Below are 25,466 nucleotides of genomic sequence, written 5' to 3' on the forward strand. Positions count from 1 at the left end.
AGGTCAGTCAAGTTCTTCCACACCAAACTCATAAAACCATGTCTTTATATTCCTATATCATGTTGGAATAGAAAAGGGCCATCCTCAAACTGTTGCCACAAATTTGGAAGCACAGCATTGTCCAATATGTGTTGCTGTGCTGAAGCATCAAGATTGGCCTTCACTGGAGATGAGGAGCCTAGCCCGAACCCCAAAAAGCAGCTCAGTACCATAATCACTCCTCAATCAAAATTCACAGTTGGCAGGTAACATTTTCCTGGCATCCGCAAAACCCAGACTCACCAATCTGAGTGCAACATGGAGAAGCGTGATTCGTCCCTCCACAGTCCAGTGTTGGTGTGCTTTACACCAGTGGTTCTCAACTGGTTGAGTCACTGGACCCATCATCAACTTCTCAAGGAGACTTGTGACCCAAATTTTGGAGAACCTCTTGGTAAATCAGGTGTATAAAAAATAGCAGAGCTTGGGCCTAAGACAGTATAAAACATGTAACAAAACAATGAAACAGGAGAAAACATGCATGTTTTATAGCATCTCATAGACAATTTGGTGAAATTTTTTTCCAGGCACACATTGGCAACCCACTGAAAAGGGCTTAATGACCCACTTCTGGGTCCTGACCCACCAGATGAGAACAACTACTTTACACCACTCCATCTGACGCTTGGCACTGGACTTGGTGATGTGAGGCTTACATGCAGGAAATGGCCATGGAAACGAATTCCATTAAGCTCTTGCCGCACAGTTTTAGTATTTAAGTTAATGCCAGTGGAAGTTCTGAACTCTTCAGCTATGGAATCAGCAGATTCTTGGCCACTTGTACACATGTTCTGCTTCCTGACTGAGTTGTTGCTCCTAAACGCTTCCACTTTCTAATATTTTCACTTAGAGTTCAAAGGGACAAATGTTTGCAGATGAAGACTGTTACCCATAGTACAGTTCAAATGTGAACATTCAGCCCTTAAACATACTTCGAAGCTGAAGGAAAGTGGAAAAAAAAAACACTTCAGCCATATTCATATGGTGGATATTTACAGCCGTTGGATATCGGCAAACATTTTAAGAACTGCCAGTACAAATAGTTGAATTTTTAAGTGAACATCTGATAATATTTTGCATCCCACCAGTGTATCTGTACTTTAACACTGCAAATCTAGAAAATGTGGAGGAATTTGCTTTCAGTTTTTTGGTAACTAAAAGCAAGAAATTAACCAATATTTGGCGCCCAGCTTGGACTTCTATTTTTGTCGCTGCCTTATCAAACTGGGTAATAATATTTGTTTTTTTAACCAGTATTATATTAAAAGTTTAATATTCTGGCATCTCACTAGAGGATGGTGACAACTTTGATGTCTGTATGGGTTATCCTAAACTGTTGCACAGATTTCCCATACTGTCATATTTTTCTTGCAGACGACTGACCTGCTTTCTCTACATACATCCTCCCCTGATCACAAAGCCAGGAAGAGTCACTCATCTTGACCCCTTCATACTGAGGACATTGAGTCCATCCCAGGGCACTGATTTGTTTTCATGTTTGCTTGGAGCTTCCAGGAAAGTGAAAAAAGTAAAAACTGACTGACAGGAGAAAAAAAAGAGGCAACAAAAGGAAAACAGAGTCAGAGAATACCTTAGAGCACAAAAAAGGAAAAAAAAGAGGACTTCAGTGATCATAAGTGAGGGTAAACAAGGTATGGAATAAATAAAAAATGAGTCTAGAGGAAAGAAAGGATGAAATATGAAGGCTAAGAGGAGAACTACAGTAAATATAGCAGACAGGGACAGATAGGAGGAGGGGTAAACGGGGGTAAATGAAGTGTGATTTCCACGTGGGGTGACGCTATTTGTTGCCCCGCTCCCTCAGGTTAATGGGGACTATCATAAAGCTGGGCCTCTCAGGTGGACACCGGGTCACACACAAATACAGATCACACACAAACACACACATACATCCAGCCAGACGTGTGGTGAAGGTGAAATATGGATCCTAATGGTTGTGTCCCATCGTTAAAAGGGCTTGGAGTTGATTTATCCACCGTAAAACAGCTCGTGCAACTGCCAGGAGGAGAAGAAGAGGGCGGCGGTGAACCTGAGGTCACAGGTTTGAATCCTGATCCCCGCAGGAAACACTTAGCCTTCCGTCGACGGCGTGCCTCGGCCTTTTATGCAGATTTATGACGGCCAAATCTCGGCTCAGAAAGACAAGCAGTCGGTGAGCCTGACATAAACGCTGAGTTAAGGCTTTGCCTTAACCCCATGCTTTAAAAAATGATAATCTTTATGAGCAATAAAATATTTGTCTTAAAAATCTTTTTTATCACCTGCTTCCTCCAATATCAATATATCGTCCCTGACTCCAGGGAAGTAATGAAGATGTATGTTACATTAATTTATAACGCTTCAGGCTCGGGGCATACATAGAAATGACTTCATTTGTATGTTTCTGTTTATATTTCTTTCACAGATTTGGTCGCTGCAGGGCTTTTATCTCCATGTGGCATCAGCAGCTTTGCTCCTTTTGGGACTGAACTCCTGACTGGGTGCAGAGATGTGCACTTGCATGTGCCTGAGGACTGCATGCTTTTTTTTCTCTCCTTCGCACAGATTAAGAGGCTGCAAAAGCAGCACAACCCCTCTGTGAATCAGGCCCACATTGTACATTTGAGTCTTACCTGAGACATATGCTAGCTAGCCGCTCAATCTCCGTCTCCATGTGTTCCTGAAGCTCTCCGGGCCTGAGCAGCACCTGGCAGATGGGACAGATTGGAGCCTGGCTGTCGTACAGGGACATCTTCTTTTTACCTGGAGCAGAGGAGGCAAACACAGGAGGAAGCGTGAATGTTTGCAGGGAAAATAAGAGCCAGCGATTTAAACAGGTCTTGCATACTGTATTCAGGCAGTGTGTGGATTAAATTTAATGTTAAAAATGATGATGCAATGTCAATTTTTATGTGTTTAAGATAGCTGGGGGGGGGGCTTTAAGTGTTCAATGTTGCACAAAGCATCATATATAAATTTACATGAGAGGGATTTTTTGTACACTTACATTTATGTACATATCTCTCTTTATAAGCATGCTTATCAAAAACCAATAGGACAAATTTTAAGGGTATTTTTTCCAATAATGGTTAAATATATACCACTTAATATCATTTAAATTTGCTCTTCACTGTCTCACGACCGCTATCTGGGGTCCTGACCTCAACTTTGGAAACCAGTGTCCTCCAGGGCCTTTTGTTGTCTTGTCCTCTCAGAGGGCCCTTCATGTTTTATCTACAACTTTGAAGACACTTTACTGGTATTTTTCAAACACTGGGGAGCCAACAGGGAGAGTCCATCAGTGAGTCCAGGCAGGGTATTGGCACCAGTCGATGCCAGGGCTGAGAGCCAAACAAACGTACATGCTCACACTCACATCTATGGGCAATTTAGTCAGCAATATAATTAATGAGCTGCACTCAGATAGACCCTGTCCAAACAAGATTCAATACGGGAACCTCCTTGCTGTTAGGTGACGGTGCTAACGACTGCACCACTGAGCATTATCTGGCTGCATAGCTCAGTGGTTTACTTGCTGACTTTGGTGCAGGAAATATGAGGTTAGAATCCCAGTCAAGGTATGATCAGTATCTTATGTGGGTCCTTGACCAGGACCTTGATACCATTAACACCTGTCTAACTGACAAAGATGTCTGCTCCAAAATGCCTTCCAAAAAAAATCACAAAATGATTGTCAATGACTTCAAGTTCTATATTTGCCCATTTTGTAAAGATTTATGTATGAAATTAGTTTGTTTTGAAATAAAAACATGGGAATTTGGTGATATTCAAGCTAAAAGGAAAGTTTAAAAAAAATCCTTTAAATTTAAATCTGCAAATGACTGTTCTTAAGAGTGCACAATCATGCCTAAACCACCTATAGTTACAGTGGGGATCTCTGGTACCATCATTTTGGGGGTCTTGGGCTGAAAAGTTTTGGAACCCCTGTGTTTAATGACATTGTAAATGATATCGCAATATTATCCGGAATTTCTTAAATATCATTTGCAAAGGGGCGTGCAGTCATGTGCATTAGTTTTAGGCATTTAGGGCCATAAGGATTGAGTCAAGCACGACACATGTCAACACGTGTATCACTGGGCTGCCAAGGTCAAGCTCGATGACATCTGGGTCATGTCACTCCCTGAGACTGCCTAGGGTTTTCGGGTCCTTGGGACATTCACAGATTGACCTGGGGTTCGTGGCAACCCTACCACCCAACTGGACGGTAGCCTAAGCCATGATTACTCGGCACATCCAACCCTTACTCCACCCTTAATTTGTGGACTTTATTGTTTTTTTAACAGATTATTTTATTTATTTTGCTCCTGCTAACATGCAAGGACATCCAGAGCACAACCGGGATGTGTCAATCCTCCTTTGGCGCCTTACTTGCCACATCTATGCCTTACTTTTGTGTCAGTTTTTGGCCCAAACATGCCCAAAAGTTCTGCACAGAATTGTATATATTTTTAAAATTTATTTAGGGAAAGTTAGGAACCCTTTACAGATAGACAACCACGTTTTTACAGAGTAAAAAGTTCACACTAAGTGACATTTTCTTCTGTTAAAGATGTTCTTAAAAGCTCTTTTTCACAATATCCCTATTTTCCCTCTCTCTTATATAACCGTATGCAGTAATGCTAATCTGATTTGAATGTAGGGACACAGTTCAATAAGGCATTACCATTGCATTACATAGAGTTGACCGGACGGCCCTTCTGTTCACGAAGGACACTCAAGGAAAGCTTGCTAGTTTGTATTCCAGCTAGCACCACACTGACTCATGCTTCAACTCTGTGAAACAACATGCATTAAGTGCACAATAATCTGCTTCACACACAGACAAAAAGTGGAGCAGAGGAACGTACAGCCTCCACGTGTCCTCCGGGGTCAAAGCAGATTTAAAGAAGTGTTGGCCATGGATGAGATAATGCTGTATAGAGTCTGCCAACACTACCTCACTTCATTGTCCTTGATCAGCAGGGCACAGGGTGGGGCCTACCTGTGTGTGGGAGCGTGCTCTATTGTGTTTTTGAGTGCATTCGTAGTATACATCCTACTCCTCCAGATCTACCTTTGAGTCTGCAGGCTAAATATAACCTCTATTGAAAGTGTCTCACTGTGGAGGACACTTCCTGATTTCCTGTATTTAGCCAATCAAATGAGCTTTTTATAGGCTGCGAACAATAGGCCCCGCCTCAGGCAGGATATCCCGTTTAGACTGCATGTCACCACAGCAACAAGAGGACCAGATTGGGGGTGGAGGGGGGGTCTTTGGTGCTCCCTTACTCTCTCCCATGCACATATGCATACACATGCACATGCAGCCCTCTGAGGACAGGTATCCTTGCTCACATATTGGTCTGACGGAACAGTTTCCTGCAGAAGGGCTCATCATGAGACAACCTGTGGGTAACACATCTCCACACAGTGTGCTACACACAACCCTACCCTTTCTCAGAGCGTGTGCACGCATACCGGGCTCCCATTCTCCTACACTGCTACTCAACAGAGCCACAGCACTGGACACGTTAAGTGACTTTGAAAAATAGGTAATCGATTACTCTTCGTCTCTCTCTTTTTCCACACCTTTCCCTCCCTCACTCTCTCTCCCTCTCTCTCTCTCTCTCTCTAGACTCATTCATTTCTAATTTTCTTCTCCCAACCATTCATTTCTTTCTTCTGTTTCTTCCATCTCCTCTTCTTTTTCTCTCCTTCTCTGCCGTATTGTCTCCACCTTGCTCTCTTCAGTGTACTCCCCCTCTCCCTCCCGCCGACCCCCCCCCCCCCCCCCCCAATCTCCCCTTTATTGCTTTGACAAGATAATTTGAGTCATGCTGAAGCCGTCGCCATCCGCCATCGCAAACAAAGAAAGATCCAATCCCTGTCTGAAGCTGATGGGGCTCTTTCTATTCCACTGACACACACAAACACACACCTGGATGCATGCACAAACATGTCTGTTCTTAAATCCTTCTAGGATTTGTAAAGTCACAGAAAGAAACTTCTTAAAATGTAAATGCTCATTTTGCATGCTCTAAGTTGACTCTTTTTTGCATTTCAATGTGCAATTTCATTTCAATTTTGGATTTTTTGGTGACTTTTATCTGTATTATGTTGGGAAAAGGATGGAAAGGATGAATAAAAAAGAAATCAACAACAGGATGGACTAAAGAAGAGTTTTGTGTTGTTTGATTTATATTCTGCTGCTTCACAATAGCATGTAAAGACAAATATGAACAGCATACACACCAGAGAAAAGGTTATTCATCTTTATGCAGCAGGTGGAGCTAGAGCAGCCCAGGTCAGGTCAGGTATGGGAGCATATGCCCTTGGTCCTGTACTGGTCTGGCCTCCCAGTGGTCATTGCCCTGGCCTGAACCAGGCCCATCCACCATCTCTCAAGGTATCCTCCCTACCGCCCCCTCCACAACGCATGCAGCCGTCCCCATCTAGGAACTACACAGTGCCAGATCCATCATTTGCCATATCTGGCCCATGTATTTGAAACACAAGAACATTATCAGGATCCTGGGCACCCAGTATGCAGTGGGCTGGAGCAGGCCTTGGAAAGCATGCCAGGCACCTGTGGAAGTGGGAGTCTCTGGATCTGACCCTTCCGGTCCCTGAGCATATCAGCATTAAACACACTGTCTTGCCAATTGTACCCAAAAACGTGCCAAAGAAAAGTCGTCACAAGGAGTTCAGTCATTGTCTCTGGCCACTGGTCAACATCCAGGCCTTACAAGAGTCTAGTAAGACCAGAAGGCCCAAGGACCGACTCTGACTTTCATTTGCATGCTCAGATACTGGGAACGCCACACTACCTCACTCATCAAACCCATCGCCCCATGTGCCAGTCCAAGTCTGCAGCTGATCTCAGCCTAGTTGATCTATGGATTACGCTGCCAGACTCAGTGTAATGTTGCAACAAGTCAATACTTGGTGTTTATGCCAGGGGTGTCCAAACTTTTTTCCACTAAGAACCTCATCTAGAAATATATAAGGATGTTGGGGCCACTTTAATATCCGCCAGGTGAGGTATGTGAAAGTTTGTAAAACCAATATAATGTAGGATAAGATATGCTTAGAGACTGAGCAAGCCAAAATGGCTAGCTCAGTCAGCACTACTTTGAAACACATAATTTGTGACTATAAATAGCTATTCATCAGCACTTATTGCTGTTATTTATGTTTGGCAGTGTGGCTGTTCTGGGATCCCCCCTGCATCACACGTTTCCACTTCTTCAATGCCAGTAAGGAAAGCACACTGATTAAATCAGAAGCAGAATGGAGGAGGAGCTGGGGTGGAGGAGCAGCTTGCAGAGAGAGTGGTAGGAGTAGCCAGGCAAGAACAGTTTAAAGAAGGCAGCATGAGAGTGATTAGCCAATAGCGTGCTCAGAGTAAATCAGCTTGCTGACAGCTGATGAGGACTTGTGTAAGATCAGGAGATCTCAATTATGGCAGCACCTGAACTAACACTACAGGCTTTATTTAGCTGACAAAGTAAATAGACAGCCATTTCCAGGTTTTTGGGGATGTCAATCAGTTTTCAGGGGGCCCTTAGGCCCTGGCTACCACTGGCTCCGTCTCCTGGAATATTATTCGTACTGCTTTTTCTGCCATCACCCACAAAGGAGTTAGAAAACAAGATATTGTTATTATTTGGGTTACCAGTATGTTTACAAGTACAATGTACCTCAATAAAGTCTTCTTGTCAAGATGTTTGTTTACATCTACATGTTCAAATGTGGGCCATACTGCATTTTATTTCTAGAATTTGCTGTAGGCCAATCAAAATTGGACCATGGGCCGCATTTGGCCCCTGGACCATTGTTTGGAAACCTCTGGTTAGGTAGTCAACCTTCACCTGGTTGGTAAAAAAGAAATGCAAAAACACACTTATATCAAGCAAAAGATAGCCCCAAATGCCCAGCAAAGTTTGAAAATATTATTTTGCTAGAGAGAAGAAGGAAATAGCCTCAAACAATGAGGAAAACATCAAATATAAGCATGTGGTAAAAGTCTGTGGTTCAATTTTCTAATAAGAATTGGAATTTCCTCTGTCAGGACTCAAAATAATCAAAATCAGCTCCCTAAAGCAAATCATATACTCAAATTTTATTGCTTTTTCTTGAACACATTAACTTGTATGACTTATTTCAAAGTGAGGATAACAATTCAGATAATTAAATTTACTCAAAGTAATTCATATTTGGCCTTTTGTCACGCTCAGTAGGCAAAAACGTCTAAAGTTTTACTTCTCAACTTGTTTTTTTTATTCCAAAAATCCAGGGGTTTTCCTGCTCCTCCTCTGTCACTGTCTCTGCCTCTTCTTCTGTCATTTTCACCCTTATGTTTCTATTTCCCTCGTCCGTGTCTCCCTCTCTCTGTCAAATGCTCCCTGAGGAAAGTGAGTGATGGTGAGAGGTGAACGGAGGGATAAATCCAGGGGAGGAGGAGAAGAAGAAGAAGAGGAGGGGAGAGAGGGTGAGGGGGGATGTTGATGTGATGTGATGTCGCACACCAGGCTTGTCAGCGCCTTAAAGATGATTAATGTCGGGGCAACACACACCTTCACACACATATCCACACACACACCCTAAGGCACAACAAGGGTGCGTTTAATCTGTGGGAGCGGAGGGACGGTATCAGAGCAGGAGGAAGAGGAGCGGGCCGGACAATAACAAGGAAATAGGCCTGACAGGACTTTTTAGTGGGGAGATTCTTCAGTGAAATGCCGGCCGGCGGAGCGAGCGAGGGATGGATGGATGCATGGAGGGACGGAGGAGAGGAGAGAGGAGGTGTGACTCTGTGACAGCTGTGATGGAGTGTCGACTTGATCCCCCCTAATGTGCCAAGATGGATCGCCTCATCTCTCTTTCTCTCTGACTCCCCCCCCCCTCTCTCAACCCCTCCATCTGTCTTTTTTTTTTACCCCTATCTGTTCCTTTTGTTTCTTTTTCCAGATCCACTTCTATCTCTCTTTTTGTGCCCCCTCTTTCAAGATGTTATATCTTTCCTGTCTCTGACACTTGATCCTCTTTATAGCTCTCACTGGTTTCTGTTCATATCAGGATATCTGCTGACTTTTCTTATCTTCTGTGTGATTTATTTACTGTGATGACATGAACACTTTGTCTGCTCCAACTCGATCTAACTCTTTGTCAAACACTGAGATGCTGTCAGACGTTTAGACTAGAAAAAAATGTTTATGGGTCAGTTTTATGCCCTGAATTTCACATGTCTAAAGTCTTCTAAATTATGTTCATTTATACTCTCAGTAATTGGTTGGAGCTCGTTTTGCACCTATGCGACGTGGCATGGAGGCGATCAGTCTGTGGCACTGCTGGGGTGTCATGAAGCCCAGGTTGCTCTGATAGCAGCCTTCAGCTCATCTATATTGTTGAGTGTGGTGTCTCTCATCTTCCTCTTCACACTTCCCCAGAGATTCTCGACAGCAGTGGTTCTCAACTGGTGGGTCGGGACCCAAAAGTGGGTCGTGGAGCAGTTTGCAGTGGGTCGACAATGTGTGGCTGGAAAAAAATGGTGGCAAAAGCGTATGAAGAACATGCATCCATACCTTTTATTTTACTCCGTTTTATGTGATAATGGGTAAATTTAAATGTTTTATAAATATTACAACTCATTCATCCCCTTTTCTTGCTGCTTTTACAATTTTAATGAATCAGTTTCTCAAGATCTCTTGAAAATTGGCTAAAATGTACACGTTACCTTGGGGATAAGAGGTGTAAAACATGTCAGATTTGTTTCTGACATAAATTCTGTTCCATCCAAGATCTTTTGCAACATTTTTATTAATTGAATGTGCTGTTCAGGAAATTTGGGTCGCGATTTGTCATCAGAGATATCAGGCTAGACCAGTTGAGAACCACTACTCTACAGGGTTCAGGTCAGACCAGTTGGCTGGCCAATCAAACACAGTAATACCATGGTCACCAAACCAGTTTCTGGTAGTTCTGGCTTCTCTGTGGGCAGGTGCCAAGTCCTGTGGAATCCAAGTCCAAGCGCCTTGGATTCTGTGCTTTTTCCATCCTCCTCCAGACACTGGGACCTTGATTTCCAAGCAAAATGCCAAATTTACTTTCACTTTAAAACAGGACTTTGAACCACTGAGCAACAGTCCAGTTCCTTCCTCTTTAGCCCACCATGCAGACACTCCAGCCTCACTCCACTCCTTATGAAGCTCCCCTAAGTTTTTGAATCTGCTTTGTTTGACAATCCTCTGAAGGCTGAGCTCATCCCTGTTGTTTGTGCAACTTTTCTTACCACACTTTTCCCTTCCAGTCAACTTTCCATGATAAGATTAAATACAATGTCAGAGAACAGCCGGCCCTTCCAGCAGTGACTTTCTGTGGCTTACCCTCCATGTGAAGGATGACTGTGATTGTCCTCTGGACTAGAGTCAAGTCAGCAGTCTTCCCCATGATTGTTGTTGTGTGGTACAGAGAACGAAGGCTCAGGAAACCTTAGCAAATTGAAATTTTCACACTATTCTAATGTCTTAAAATAGTAGATTTTTGATGTATAATCTTCAAGATCAAAACAAAAAAAAAGTCTAAAACAGTAATATTTTCCAAAACCAAGCTCAAATGCAGTCGCAGGGTTTTGGACCAGCATAAATGGGCATATAGGAGTTTCTGCTGTGTTACCACCAATCAAAGTAAGTTACAGGATTAAAGAACATGCTCTTTTTGATAGTTTTCATTGGTTAAAATGTGTAAAATACACTTGCAGACAAATAGAGTGACCAACAGAAATGATTTGTTGGGGAAAAAAGTGACTGTCTGACACCTTAGGGCTAATACTACAGCAGAATACTTTATTTCTTGTCTGTCTTACATGTTGCTTTTATTTTAAAGCACGTCTGCACTTCTATCTGCCTTAATGAAGCTAATTCTGTGACCCTTTAGTAATGTGTGCACATTTGCCATGCAAACATGAATACCAATGTATATAACATAAATTTTAAATTTAATTTACACATTTCAGGGCAATAATTCTACATATTGTAGCTTTGGAGAGAACAAATCCCACAGGACTACCACTTAACATGACAGAAAGTTCTTAATAGGACTTTAATCCTCCTTTATGTTTTACATAATGAGAGCAGTCACACATACAAGAAACTAGACAGGTAATTATAGACAACAGATGGTGAGGAGGGAGAGAGAGATCATATGGAAGAGTGGAGCAAAGAGGAGGAATCCTCTTTTTTCATGCCTTGCTTTGTGTGTATCCATGCTCTTTAACTGTTGCCCCTGCTTCCTGATATTCTTTCCATGTTTCTTTGCTTTATATCCTTAACCACCATTCTTTTGTTTTAAATGTTAAAATACTGTCTTTAATTCTCCCCATTGCTGGTCTTATTTCTATATTTCTTTGTTGTGCACCAATAACAACTACAGGTGCTTTCACATTAGAGACCTGGGCCTGGATCAGGGTACATTTGAACCCAAAATCCTGTTCCTTTTGGTCAGTGTGATTGCATGCCGGTAGAGTTTGTCTTAAGAGGTGGTCTCAGGGTAGTGGGTACCATATATGCAGCACTCACCCACCAAGATGCAGATATGTTAAAGATAATATAAACATCCATAACAGCCTGCAGGATGGACTCCATGTCTGCACAGATCATTTACAAATGCTGACCCAAGTAGTTGCCATGATTGCGTCTTGTTCTTGGCAGAATTGCAAACAAACTTTCTGCAGATTGCCACCTACTGGGAGTGTGTAAATATGCAGGCGTGCTCAGGTTTGAATGATGTTACTATGGCAAAGGGGGAGGGGAGGGGGAGCAATTGCAATAGTTGTTCCTAATGTGAGAGCAGAATATTGTAAATTTTAAAGTTTTGGTTTATTTTCTCAATAGCTGATGAAAATGTGTCAAATGTCAGCCATGATGAAAGGAGCTAAACCCATCTGACCACTTGAAGCAGCATCTTTTATCTCTCTTTCTTTACTTTTTCTCCTCTGCTGCACACACACCTTTCCCTCTCTCAGTCTCTCCTGTGCAGCTTTGGTCCAGATGAAGTGGGAATCAATAGATGCTAGATAGCACGGGCTCCCAGTCACAGACTACAATGAGCTGAGGTAAAAGGCCACCTCCAGAGAGGCCGGGGATTGTCAGCTCGATACTCGCTCTCAATGGGCCCAGAGATAAAAAACCATTTGGGGTGTCCTCATGGCTCAATGGGCTAAGAGGCAGAGCATGTACTCACAACACTGTGGCTCCAAATCCCATTTAATGACCTGTATTGCGTGTCATGCCTTCGCTTTTATCTCGCACATCATTCCTGGCCCTTAGGAAACAGGAGATCGTGTGGGACGGTCCCTGAAAGCTAAAACTTCAAAAAAATCTTTCATGTAAGAGCAAAAGATCTATATATTGTGCCATAGCAACAGTTTAAAGACCTTTCCACATAAAATGCCAACTAAAAGTCTTCCTAGTCGACTAGAAATGGTGAATTTATATCGATTTTTGATGTTCAACACAAGTTTGCAACAATTAAATTGTCTTAATATAAATTCTCATGGGAATTAGACAATAATTCAATAACATAAGGTTTGAAAAAGAACAATATTCATAACATTTTGAATGTTGTGCTACTTTAAAGACATGCAAAACTATGATAACTGTTTCTTTAACACCTAGTCTAGGACACTGGTTCCTAACCTGGAGTCCAGGACCATAGGGGCGCAGCTTGGTAGCAGTTACGTCACATGTTTTGTTGCTCTGATTGGCCCGTAAAGATGTGACAGACAGAACGTTCATCCAATCACCCTCTGGGTTTTTTTAAGGCTCTGCCCTTTCCCAATTGCTGTCTATGAGTGGTTTTCCAGATGGATGTGTGAAACAAATCCATCTGGCGTGCCAGGTTAAACAATGAAAATGTACTACCCGACTCTATCTGGAAATGTTTCTGCCATAATCCAAAATATGTACTTATAAAACAAAGAAAAAATACCAGAATTACAGCAGATTTCTTATATTTTGATGTTATGAGATATTGCAAGTTTTTAAATGACATCATAGTATCAAAAACACCCATGAAAACACATGTAAAAGTATCATTTTTTATATCATTTTAGTAATAGCACACCAGTGTGCTTTGCCATTTGAGAACCACTGCTGTAGAGCTGCACACAGTGTTGAAAGGATGACTGGGGCCATTTGTGGTAATGACGTGGACAGCATTCTCCCTGATGGGAGTAAGCGTGCTTCAAGGTTGATTTGAAAGATACTAAATTAAGCTGGAAAGTTTCCATATTATTGCTTAAAGTTGACCCTTTTTTTACCCATGCAAACTTGTCCACATTTGGTCTGCTCTTAAAGGGAAGTTCCACTTTTCACTTAAAATTCGTCCTCTTTTAAAAGATGTAAGCAGTCGCATTTATCATTTAAAGGCAGCACAAAAATGTTCAACTTGCCATAAACTTGACCATTTTTTAATCTTTTATTTCTTTTGCTGGGGATTGAACTCACTTGTAAATTATACACACAATCAGCTAATGAGTAGCAAGCATGTAAACTGGATTTAAGCACCACTGTAAGAGTCAGAAAAGAGGCTAGCTGGATTTATGAGTTGGCACAAAAACAGTACGTTGGTTCACACACTGCATTGTGCACACTGGCAGAAACACACAGGCACATTTCCCAAATGGAATTACAAGTGTCTACATGTAGAGGCTGTTTTTCTGTCCTTGAACAACTGTCTTCTCCTTGTGTACGCACAAACACTCCCATTCCCCCTCCTTGTTGTTCCCCTAAATGAGTTTTCTGACATGCATCAAGTGTTTATGCCCGCTACCCCTCTTTTCTCGTCATCTCCTCCTCCTCTTTCTCTCCCTCCTTCCTCTTTGCCGCTCAGCCCGCCCGGTTAGCTATAACACCCGCCAACATCGGTAAACAAGGAAATCTCTCAGCCGCGGCCCGGCGTGTAACCGCATTACCGCGCCCGATAACCTCTTCAAATAATGTGCGATAAGGGGAATTTGATTTGATTCACGGAAAGGGAAAGAGGGCCACTTCTGCTCCCCCTCCAATCTCTTCCTTTTCCTTCTCTTTATTTCTCTTTCACCACCTTCCCTCACTCCCTTCACCCTGCTTTCCCTCTCCTTCTCACTTAGCCCGAGGGTCCTAGGCCTCCTCCTCCTGTCTCCCCCCCCCCGATTCTCCAGGATGACACCGCCTCGCATCCACAATCAAATAAATCCAGCTGAGGTGTCAGGCTTCATTTCGACTCTCCCGGACCCACACAAGGTGAGGTGAGAGGCCCCACGGTGAAGCCATCATCTCCATAATGGCAAATATGAGCCTTAAAGCCCAAAACCAGGGCTCACATTAACCCAAATGGAGGCAGCAAGGTGTTTGTGTGCATCCTCCAGTGAGGTGATAGTTTTTTTTTTTCTTTTTTTTGCCTAAGTGAGCTGTGATTTAAGCAGGCTAGACACAAGGCTGATCACCAGCTCCGTGTGCCAAACAGATGAGGCTGCGCGGCTCATTCAGAGGACATTTGATGAAATGGAACGGGGGTCAACTTCAGTTTGCCACCCATGCAGCGCTGCTACTCCACCGTGCACGTGTGAATTTCCTGTGTCTGTCTGAGCGTGCTTGTGTGAGCGTTCGCACGTTCTCACACTCTGACAATGATGCATGGCGCTTTTAAATAGCAGTCCTCCACGCCCCGCTCAAAACTCATCACCAGGCACTTTCACTATCCCTCCCTCCCTCGTTCCCTCGTTCCCTGGGGTTGTCACTTTTAGAAAAGCAAATGAAATGTCGGTCGGGTGGAGAGCGGGGATGAAGAGGAGATATCTGGATACAGGGGCAGAGAGGGGAAAGGTGTGTGTGGCAGTGTGGATGTGTTTGCTGTCAGGTTAAGTCAAGGGACTCAGATGCTCTCTATGTGTAAATGTATGCATGTTGCACTGTGAGAAAGGATGAAATGTAAATCACAAAATGCATTTATTTTACATGGTCAGGACATTTGGCAGCATGGGAACACTGCGCCTCAAACAATTTTTAACAATAAATTCAATCTTAAAACACTCTTACTCTGCTTTTAGGAAGATTTAACCATTCAGCAACATTTTCTTAATTAATTTAAGCCCTAGTGAGACCAAATTTGGTCCTGCTCACCTTGATCCAAACAAACTTGCTTTGTGCACTCTATTTTTGCACAAAAATCATCATATTACACATCAAATTAAACAGAAGAAGCTCAGCTACAAGCCAAAATAACTCAATACCTACACCACATCCAACTCAAAAAAGACTCAAATTAGTGACCACATATCAAAGTGGCCGTAGAGCTACGTAGCCAGACACTTCTGTCTGAAGCTAGTCTATACAGCTGTGATCACCAACTGGTGGCCCAAGGGCCACATCAGGCCACCCAATTCTTCTCATCTGGCCCCCAGAACATGATTAAATTTAGAAATATTCATCAGAAAAAAATGTTGATGCAAATCAGGTATCTTTTAAAAATATCCTTACACCTATTAAAAAACTCAAAACAATTAAGAATGAAAAAAAACCTGAACTAAAGAACCTTTGCTTACATGGGTTTTTCACCGTTCAGGACACAGAACATTAACGTTGGACTCAGTGATGTAGAACATTAACAGCACCAGAAATTTTCAGCAAAAATGTTTGGCCACAGTACATAGACTGAGCTCACTTTTAGAGGCTAAAAACAGCATACTGTGTATTTAAAATAAATATGTTAATGAGACCGAAATGCCTCTTATTCAAGTTTATTTAACGTCCAGCCCCCAAAGCATCCATCAAGGAAAAAGCTGGCCCTTGTACAAACAAAGTTGATGACCTCTGCTACGCAGCATACAGGGGTACGATTTCTATGCATAATTTGAATGAAGTAAAAATGGGCCAAGAAACAATCTGCAGGTTTAAAGCTGTTCCATCAACTCAAAGCATCAGTGAATATATTTCTGAATCAAATTGATTTCAATAACACCGTTTTGTGACTCATCTTGAAAGCTTCCATTTCTTATCAGAGCATAATGCTATTCCTTTTCTGATGCATCTGACCCAGTGATCTGGTCCAATTATTTGTCCATATCATATATCTAAAATCCATATTCTGGTGCTAAAAATATAATGAACCTGCCCTCTGTTGGTGTCATTCTGAGTGCACTACATCCACTGTAGAACTATCAAAGTATTTTTAAAGTATCGGGATTGCCTTAAAAGTGTATTTTAATTTGGGTTGTACAGATAACTTGCTTCTTTTCTTCTAAATCTTTTGTGTGTTTTCTGTGTTTGCACACTGCCCTGCAGTCCCATGCCCTGAAATGGGAATAAAATGGGCTTTTTTCAATGATTATTTGAAGAATTGTGCTTAAACTTCCAGTTTGCAAGCACCTAGCTTTAATCAATGTCACACTAGTGCAAACAATTAAACAGTTTAGGAACATGTGATGAATCCCACTGAGTCCCACTGTGACTACATGTGGGATACTGTTTCAGTGTGTCACAAGGAAAAAAAAACTGAGAGCCATTTTTAATTTCTCTTTGTTCCAGATTGAAAGTAATGTTGATGAGATTCGGTGGTTTTGAAACACCAGAAGTGTGATACGAAGATATTAACAGGTCATGAATCATCAGCCGCCACAGCTTACACTGATAAATGATCATCTGATGATCCCTCTGATTGTGTCTGTGTTTGTGCTGAGAGAGTGTGTCCATTTTCAAGTGCGTGTCAGCCGGTGTGATGCCATTTTTTCCCTCCTGGGACCCCGCTGCACGCGTGTGCCCGTCTGAAAGACAGCAGTCTGATGCTACTGAGGCTATCTCTGACTACTGACAGCTGTTTATTCAATCAATCACCTTGTCAGTGTGTGTGAGTGTGTGTGTGGGAGAGTGAAAGAGAGTGAGAGAGACAGGGGCGAGGGAGAAAGGAGTAAATTAATGGTGCATTAACCAAGCACTGACCCAAAGAGCAGAGGTGCAACTGTAGCCGTTACAGGCTAGATCTCAATTCAAGACCTCTCAGAAACTCACATAAACACACACATGCACAAAAACACTCAGCCATGTATCCATGCCAATGTCCTGCATCAACTTAACCAAATTATTCAATAATAAACAATGGGATTTATGAAGGTGCAGTAATCAGCTGAAATATGTGCAAGAAAAGTAAAAATTGAACATTTAGGTCATTATGAAATGGAGAAATCCATAAAAATATACTGTTAAAAAAAACAAAACAAAAACAAATGTAGAAAAATAATGTGCTGTGACCCAAAACAGAGATGGCAATTTTTTTGTCACAAGAATCTAAAATTTATGAGGCTCCCTTGTTGGACTAGTAGATACAAATCTGCATGTTTCACACTTACATCACACACTAACTCACAGCTAATCTGCATGACTGAATACAACCACGAAAGGTTTTTGGAAAATTGTTCAGTACAGTGCTCCAAAATTGGAATAAAACTTCCTGAACAAACTGTTGTTCTTAAAAAACCTATATATGGTCCACAGATGTGAATCAAATGCTAAAATGTGGAAAATGGAATCTCCTCTTCCTGTGCCAAAAGATTTGAGGTCTAAAGAATGAATAGTTTCCGCCCAGTGAGCTTCAAAGTGTGACCAACACCACTTCAGCTCTAACCCGACACGCCATCTGGTAAACCTCTCATACACAGCATTTGGGAAAGGGCAGAGCCTGTAAAAAAAAACTCGAAAGGTGATTGGATGAACATTCTGTCCTTCACATCTTTACAGCCCAATCAGAGCAACAAAACAGACGTAGACACTACCGAGGTGCACCCTTTCTAAAGGAGTAAACTCCTTCAGAACTGCATAACATGAACCATGGTGACTGAAGACATGTCAGTACGCGACTTTTGTCATTTTTGAAAAGAAAGCAACTCAATGCTATTCTTTGTTCTTCTTTAAACGAAGAAATGTCATCAAGTTCTGATAAAACTGGCTCTTTAGCAGCATCCACGCTAATGTCTTCCACCATCATTGCACTGGAACTCTTGGTGCTGCTTGCTTACGTCACGACTCTGCTGCGCCAGAAAGTACTGCCCCTTGATGCTGATTGGTCTTGTCACTTCCTAACCGGGCCCAAACTGTTCAGATGGGAGCTTTGCAAGATGGATTCGCCAGTGAGAAACCCGGAAACGCACAAATCCATCTGCTTTGCAAGGTTAATATTATGTGTTGCACAGCAAAGTGATGTTGCTGGTGTGTAAGCTTGCATTGACTTGCTACATGCTAGAAAATAAATATTTTGTGCAAATTATTCGTATGAAAAAATGTGTTTGTATGCAAGGGCCTTGGGAATGTCCTCATATGAACACTGAAGCACAGTTTGCTTTACAAAAGTATAAAAGTTGAGTGGATTCCAACATACAAGCTCATAGTCTTTAAGGATGTTGAAGACTTAGATTCTAATAGTGCGTATCAGTCCATTTTGTTTGATAATCAAATCTGAATAAAGAGACACAATAAATAAAAAAAATCTTTTATCACAGCCTCATACCCTCTTGCTCAGATTGCTGATTGTCTCTGTTCCTCGACTTCATCCTCTGCCGTACTGAGGAGGAGGAGGGATACCTGACAGGGAGGTGTAGGCGTGCGGACTGTCAGCACTTACTTCCATCCCAAAGGGCCTCATCACGACAGGAACATGCAACGTCACCCAAGTCTGAAACAGACGGCCTTACTCAGCTGTAATCACAACTTGAAGAATGAATGTGTTCTAATTTAAAGAGCATGGGGTGGTTTCTTATAATTTTGCATGGATATTTTTAAGGAAATTAAATCTTCAAAAATAATGCATGACTTACACTATCTTTAATTCAATAAAAAGTGCAATATTGCACATGCTGAATCCAGCATCCCTGTAAACTTTGTATCCCTTAATCCCAGCTCTTTAGCCTGATGTTTAAATAGACACCTGTATTTCCCAATGTTTCCTCTGCAGGGATTGAAACTTAAAACGCTACTCCTCTAATAGTTATCCTTCTTTATCTCTCCTGTATAATCTCTCTTTTTCTCATTCCCTCATCTTTGATCCCTCCCTCTCCTCTGATCCCTCTCTCGCCCATCCTCTCATTACCTCTCTCTCTGCGCCGCTTTCATATGGTCTAGCGGCTGAATTAATTACCAAAGCCAATTAACGCTAGATTGGCTGATGTTTTAACTAATTAGCTTTAATGAGGGTGCCACGGCTGCCTGCGCTGTGTTAATTGAATCCTAACAGCGGAGGAGGCAGCCTGCGGAGATGAAATGAGAAGGATGGATGGATAGATGGCTAGATTGATGGAGGCATGTGCACACTGCCTGTTATTGATAATATTTAGAGCATATCACAGGAACACCCACCCTGTTGTTGTGGCTGGTTTATCATTAACATTATTGGCCTGTTGTACAAGACACCATATGTACAGACAGTTAGGGGGAATGTGGAAAAAAGGATACTATAATAAGTGATATGATTATGTTATGTTAGCGTGTGCATCACCTTCATTTGCTGGGTAAAAGTTTGTCTTATCTAACCAGGTTTTCTTAATAGAACTCATATCCCCTCCATGTATCTCCCAGTTAAACCTCGCTGTATTTGTTATTGCGGAACGTGCCGGGTAAAGAGGAGCAGCAGATTAAAATCTTAGATCAATGTCACGCTGTCCTCTCTGTGCAGGATTACCTGCTGCGTACCTGAACTTCATCTTCAGCTGCCTCCTGATAGCAGGATCATCAGAGATGAGATGGAAAATGTATGCATATCTAAAAGGTCCCAAAGATAAAGCTAAATTATACATAATGCCTTAAAAAGACACACATTTTTACCCAGGATTACTTCAAAAGTATTTTATTTTTCTGCACATGATCCACCAAATCCTTTAGGTAAAGAGCATCATGTAACATATTTCAAGAAAGGCTATTTTTGATACTATCATCCTTATTGACTACTGTAAAACATACATGAAAGCTGGTTATTATTTCAGTCCTGGACTACAACCATGATCAGGACCTGCTTTGCAGTCATAGAGTTTCAGGACCAAATAGCCTTGAAGATTGATCATCGTATCCCTGGATGTGTCCTTAAATGCATTTAAGGTAGCTACTAACCTGCAGAAAGACTGTTCATAAATCCATTGCAAAGGATACAGAAGAAGTTGGTTTGACAAATGTTCTGTCTGTCAAATCCATTACAGACCAATCAAAACAACAAGGCAAAATGAGGTAGCATAAGCATCTCTATTAGTAACCTGAGCTCATCAGACAGGTGCTGTCACATGTTGGAGCTTGTAGGTGTACTAAAGTCATGCCAAAGCCAGCTGAGAGAAGTGCAAAAACATCTAATCTGTCAAAAGAACCATTCAGTGTGGCTCTTCGCCCCTTTTTTAATAAAGAAACGGCCCAGCTCTGATAAAACCGCTACACTTCTAAGTTAAACGCTACACCGGTAGCAGCCATTGCTATCTGCTTACTTTACAACTAAACCCCGCCTGTAGCTACTACCTCATTCTCCTCAAATGATGCTGATTGATCGGGTCTGTTCTAGACTGGGTACAATTGTTTCAGATTGCAAGATGGATCTGCCTGATGACAGATATGAAATCTGGCCGATCAACCTGCTTTGATGCCTCCGTACAGTCTAGCACACCTGATTTTTCCTTCTTAACCAATGGGAGCACAGAATGCTCTACAAGGGCAACAGTCTCAAAGAAGTGGCAGAATAAAGAAGAGGAGCCCTTCCTGTTGAAATATTAAAATGCACATTTTAATATTTCAACAAGGTTTATTGTTGTTTTATTTAAGTCATAGGTTTTGATTCAATTAAATGCTTATAATCATGCCAAGGGCTGTGGCTAATCTGGTTGACAGGCAGACATAATGCAGATATTTATCAGGTGATTGAAGACCCACCTCAACTCCAAGTCCAAGTTAATTCTGAAAGACTACTGAGACTATGTCCATGATTAAAAGCAGTCTATGAATCTAAAGGTAAAAAGGACAGCTTAACCTAGCTTATTAAGCAAGTAGCATGAGGCTAAAACTTTGTTATGGATCATTTCACAAATTGTTCAATCAATATTAACAGTTAAATAAACATGCAGAAAATGTTTTCTGAATTTGTTTTGATTTTCATTTTTCAAAAAAGGCTTTAACAATCTTGTTTTCCCCAAATGATCTCAAACTATAGAAAGACTGGAATAAACTTCTTTTAGAGGGGTCTGCTGTAGACCCCAGCTCTCAGACGCCCCCTCTTGTAGACCACTACGGTGAAATGCTATACAAACATGTTTTAAAAGTAGTTATTTGCTAACTTAGCTAAAGCTAACATAGTTTTGCTAGCCATGTGGTTAAAATTTGTAAACAATGTAGCTAAAGCTAATGGAGCTAAAGTGAGCTATTGTTTGCGTTATTAATTCTAAAACAGGTTTAGCTTTAGCCAATGTAGCATAATCTAATGTTGCTAATGTAGCTTTGCTAGCTTTAGATTTTACTACATTAGCTACATAGTTATGTCATCTATACATTTAACATAGCTTTGTTAGCTTTAGCCTTAGCCACGTTAGCTGTGTTGGTGTTTTCATGGAGGAAAACAGTTTTTCCTGTAAACAGAATGTTAAGTCGGCTTTATTAAATGTTTTGTAAATTGGTTTTGCTGTTCAGGTTTTGATTTTTTTTTTATTTTTTGGTACTATAACCCATATCCTAACCCTAACTGGAGGTTAATCTGATTTTATTTGGAAAGTTTATTTCTGTTCTGACAGATAGTAGTCTGCAGGGTGGATGCATCTGAGAGCATTTAACCTTTTTTTTTGTTTGTTTTTTCTGTTCTTTTAAATGTATGGCAGTTTGCAAAAGCAAAATATTGCTGTGTTACTATAATCAGTCCCAAACAGTATAAGATAATGCTTCACAAACTTTGTCTTCATAATCACTTCATTATTTCCCCCCCATGTTTGCTATTTCTACTAACTCTGATCAGATTGTAAAATTCAACCTTTCAATTCTCTCAATTCTTTTGTCCTTTCAAAATGACAAAAGACTTGAAACATCTAAATACATTTTGTCATTAAACTTGATTTAGGGTGACTTAAATCATCAGTATCTAAAATATTAAATAATATTGGATAAACTCATGAGACCCTTCGCCTCCGCTGCCTTTGACTCTTCTCCATCCTGCTGATCTAAAGACACGAACAAGCAGCAGATTGTCTGAGGTGGCCATAAAAATCTGCATGGCCGTGTAAAAGGCTTAATGATTTTAAAGTTACACGAGAAAAGAGCCTGCAGTTTGTCTCATCCATCAAGTCTAGCACCGCAGCCTTGGCCAAATGGCCCTGCCTCCTAACCTGAAGCTCCGGGGACGCCGTGCCAAACTCACAGCCTCCTTCCCTATCTGGGACTGTTACACATTTTATCTTTGTCCCTCTTAGACTTGATTATTTCTTTCCTTACTCTTTGTATCTCTTTCACCTTCTCCGTGTCACCTTCAATTCTTCATTCCTTTTTTTCTTAAGCAGCCAGAAAGTGGCAGAAAGAGAAGTGGTGGCTTTTGCAAGAATACTTGAAGACTTTTAACTGCAAATGCAACAAAAAATGCTTTAAATTAGCACCTCTGGGTGGTAAAACACTTTTAAATCCAGCATCAGAGCTCCTTCTTCACCTGCATGTTCTATTTTAAGACTTTGTGATTCTTTAGCACTCTTGGCAGCCATTGCAAGATTGTGAGAGAGCATATCATCCCATCTTAAAGCCCCCTGTAGACCCCTTAACCACTTCCCACTGCAGCCCCCCCACACCTTGCAATAAGGTTCCTCTTACACATGTTAACCCTTTGACCCGTTGTTGCAAACTGTAATCAATAGCATGACTCCCTCTGCTTCTCTTACACACTCAAATATCAGTGCATATGTCCGAGGTTCAAGGTGACAGTAAAATCCTACGTCAAATAGAGGCCAAAATGCCACAGAAAGAGGAATGAATTACATGTTTTCTTGTGGTTTGAATCTTTCGTCTGTCTGCATGCTGCAGGATTTCCTATCAACCCCGAGGTTCCCTTGTGAGAAAAACACTCACATATCAAATCCTTGTTAACACTCTTACACAGACATCCCTCAAGAGATGTGGTCATGTCAAGGAGAGGAGGGGATTTTCATGTTCCTGTCAAACGGTAACTCTGCACATGCACACGTTTAGAAATGAAACCTTTGCAGTAGTTTTACTCTCTGAACCACCTTTTATTCCCTCTCTGTGTTTCAGCCTCCTCTTTACCTTAAAGATAGAACAACTTCACTGCAGAGAGTCACTTGCAAGCAAGTGTATTTCTCTGATTCTAGTCAAAATGATCACATTATGAGCCACATTCACATGAAAAGTCCAGATGAAACTTCCTATTTCAAGATATAAATCACAAAAACTAAGACTTGCACTGCTTGTAATGAATAAAAATATCTGCTTAAGCCTGGCAGAAAACCAAAAAAAATTTCAAAACGTTAACCAGTTTCAAAAATGTGACAGACCCCACTGTCATATAATCAGGGGTGTAGCTAGGGATTTTGGGCCCCCCTTGCCCCCCTAGCCAAACAACAAATGTTGCATCATTTTTTGCAAATGTCTATCCATTTTAATATCATTTTGGACCATAATTTCCCCATTTGTGAGCAATGTTTTTACTGTGGTTAAATTAGATTTACTTGCATTATTTTGCAGCGCTGGACTGTACCATTTGGATATTTTTAAGGGATGATCAGCTACCCCCCCAGTGTTGTATTTCTCTCTATTTGATGCAAATTGCAGTCTGTTGACTGATTCATTTAATGCTTGTGATTCAATAACGACACTAAATATTAAGTAAAACAAAATAAAAACACACTTTTCATTGCAGGCTTCTCAAGAGCTCCTCCTTACTGTGGGCCCAGGTCATCAGTACATCCATTATATCACAATTTTGGTCTAACTCCTGTCGTTATCAGGTGTAATGTGGTATTTTTTTTATACTTATGTTGCAACCACAGATCATCAAGGTGTTCCTCTATTTCTGACCTCCATCTAAACTTTATGCAGAAACAGCTTGTTCTGAGCAGGGCTGAAACAGAGGGGTTTTTTTAGGCATCCAAAAATCCAATACTGGAGTGTTTTTTTCAGCAACAAACTTCCCAGGCATGTTTTAGGGACCTCTGAGACCAATCTAAACTTAAAGGAGTAAAAATATGTGACCTTTAAAACTGCATATATAGTGTTCTGTTGCATTGTTTAGAAAGCTAACCAGCAGCAGCAGATGAGTTGACAAACTTTTTGGTCATTTGATTCAAAGTGCTGATGTGCTTAACACTTACTGACTGGTAATTCAGTCAGCCTATGTGACTGCGATACACAGTGCTTCTTTCAGCTGCAGACGCCACAACGTGAACCACAGGTGACAGCACATTTTCAATAAGATTTTCTAGCAATGATTATTTGGCAATCAATCAGGACATCCATAAATGAGGAATTATTATTTTTCTTGACTTCCAAGTTAGTTTTTAACTCTGAATGAAATGCTGACAGTTGCATTTGTTGGATTTGTCATTTAACTACACTTTTTCTTTTACATGGCCTCCATACACAGACAGAAAAACAGAATGAACTGACCAATCTAAACAGGGTATTTCATCTTAAAATTGATGCAAATGCTCACAAGATGCAGAAGTAAAAGCTGGGCAAGAACATGACATGATTGTACTATCCTTTTTTTAACTCATATTCACCAGAAAATAAAAAATTCTACAAGTAAAAGGAGCATTTCAAGGTTTTAAAGAGGATGCAGCCATGTTTAATGACATATTGTAAGATGAAAATCATGGTTAGCATCACCTTCTTTTTCACTTTAACACACAGTGCAACAGCTATCATGAGAACATTTAAATTGATGGTTTTCTATTAGCGCCACTGATGTCATTCATGCACAATAACATCTCTGACACAGATACTCAGATACACAGCTGTGCTGACAACAATAGCCAAATGTAAATCAGATAAATGGATGAAATTGAACAGTCATTCAAACATCGCCATTCAACTCTGAATCCTCATGAGCCCTTTGTACAGCAGATGTGTCTGTAGGTGTGTGCTGCATGTGTGCGCGTGCCGGTTGTCAGCATTTGAGAAGAACCTATTTCCTCTGGCCGAATCCCCGGCTCTAAATGATGGATTGATATCTCTCTCACTGTGGATTATACGTGCATATATGTGTGCGTGAGTCGCCCTCTCAGCCTCTTGCTGCCTCTCCTCTCAGGCCCTTATCAGCTCTTGTCACAAACAGAGGATAGGGGATAATCCTTCATACAAGGGGAGCAGTCTGGCCTTCCATCTATCTCGCTGTCTGTCGCTGTCTGCTGTATTACCCCTCTCAACGGAGTGTCACCGGAA

At 41.3% G+C, this 25,466-nt stretch overlaps 1 protein-coding gene across 4 annotated transcripts in view; it reads right to left on the reverse strand.

Moving 5' to 3' along the window:
* The window catches only part of rnf220a (ring finger protein 220a), a 265,577-nt gene that overhangs the window by 59,628 nt on the left and 180,483 nt on the right, over positions 1-25,466 (reverse strand). For all 4 annotated transcript variants that reach the window (XM_041803399.1, XM_041803397.1, XM_041803396.1 and 1 more), the window contains exon 3: positions 2,673-2,802. In XM_041803399.1, the coding sequence (XP_041659333.1) occupies positions 2,673-2,802 (130 nt within the window). The remainder of the gene's footprint in view (positions 1-2,672; positions 2,803-25,466) is intronic.

This window comes from Cheilinus undulatus, linkage group 13 (genome assembly GCF_018320785.1).
Source record: "Cheilinus undulatus linkage group 13, ASM1832078v1, whole genome shotgun sequence".
Classification (NCBI taxonomy): Eukaryota; Metazoa; Chordata; class Actinopteri; order Labriformes; family Labridae; genus Cheilinus; species Cheilinus undulatus.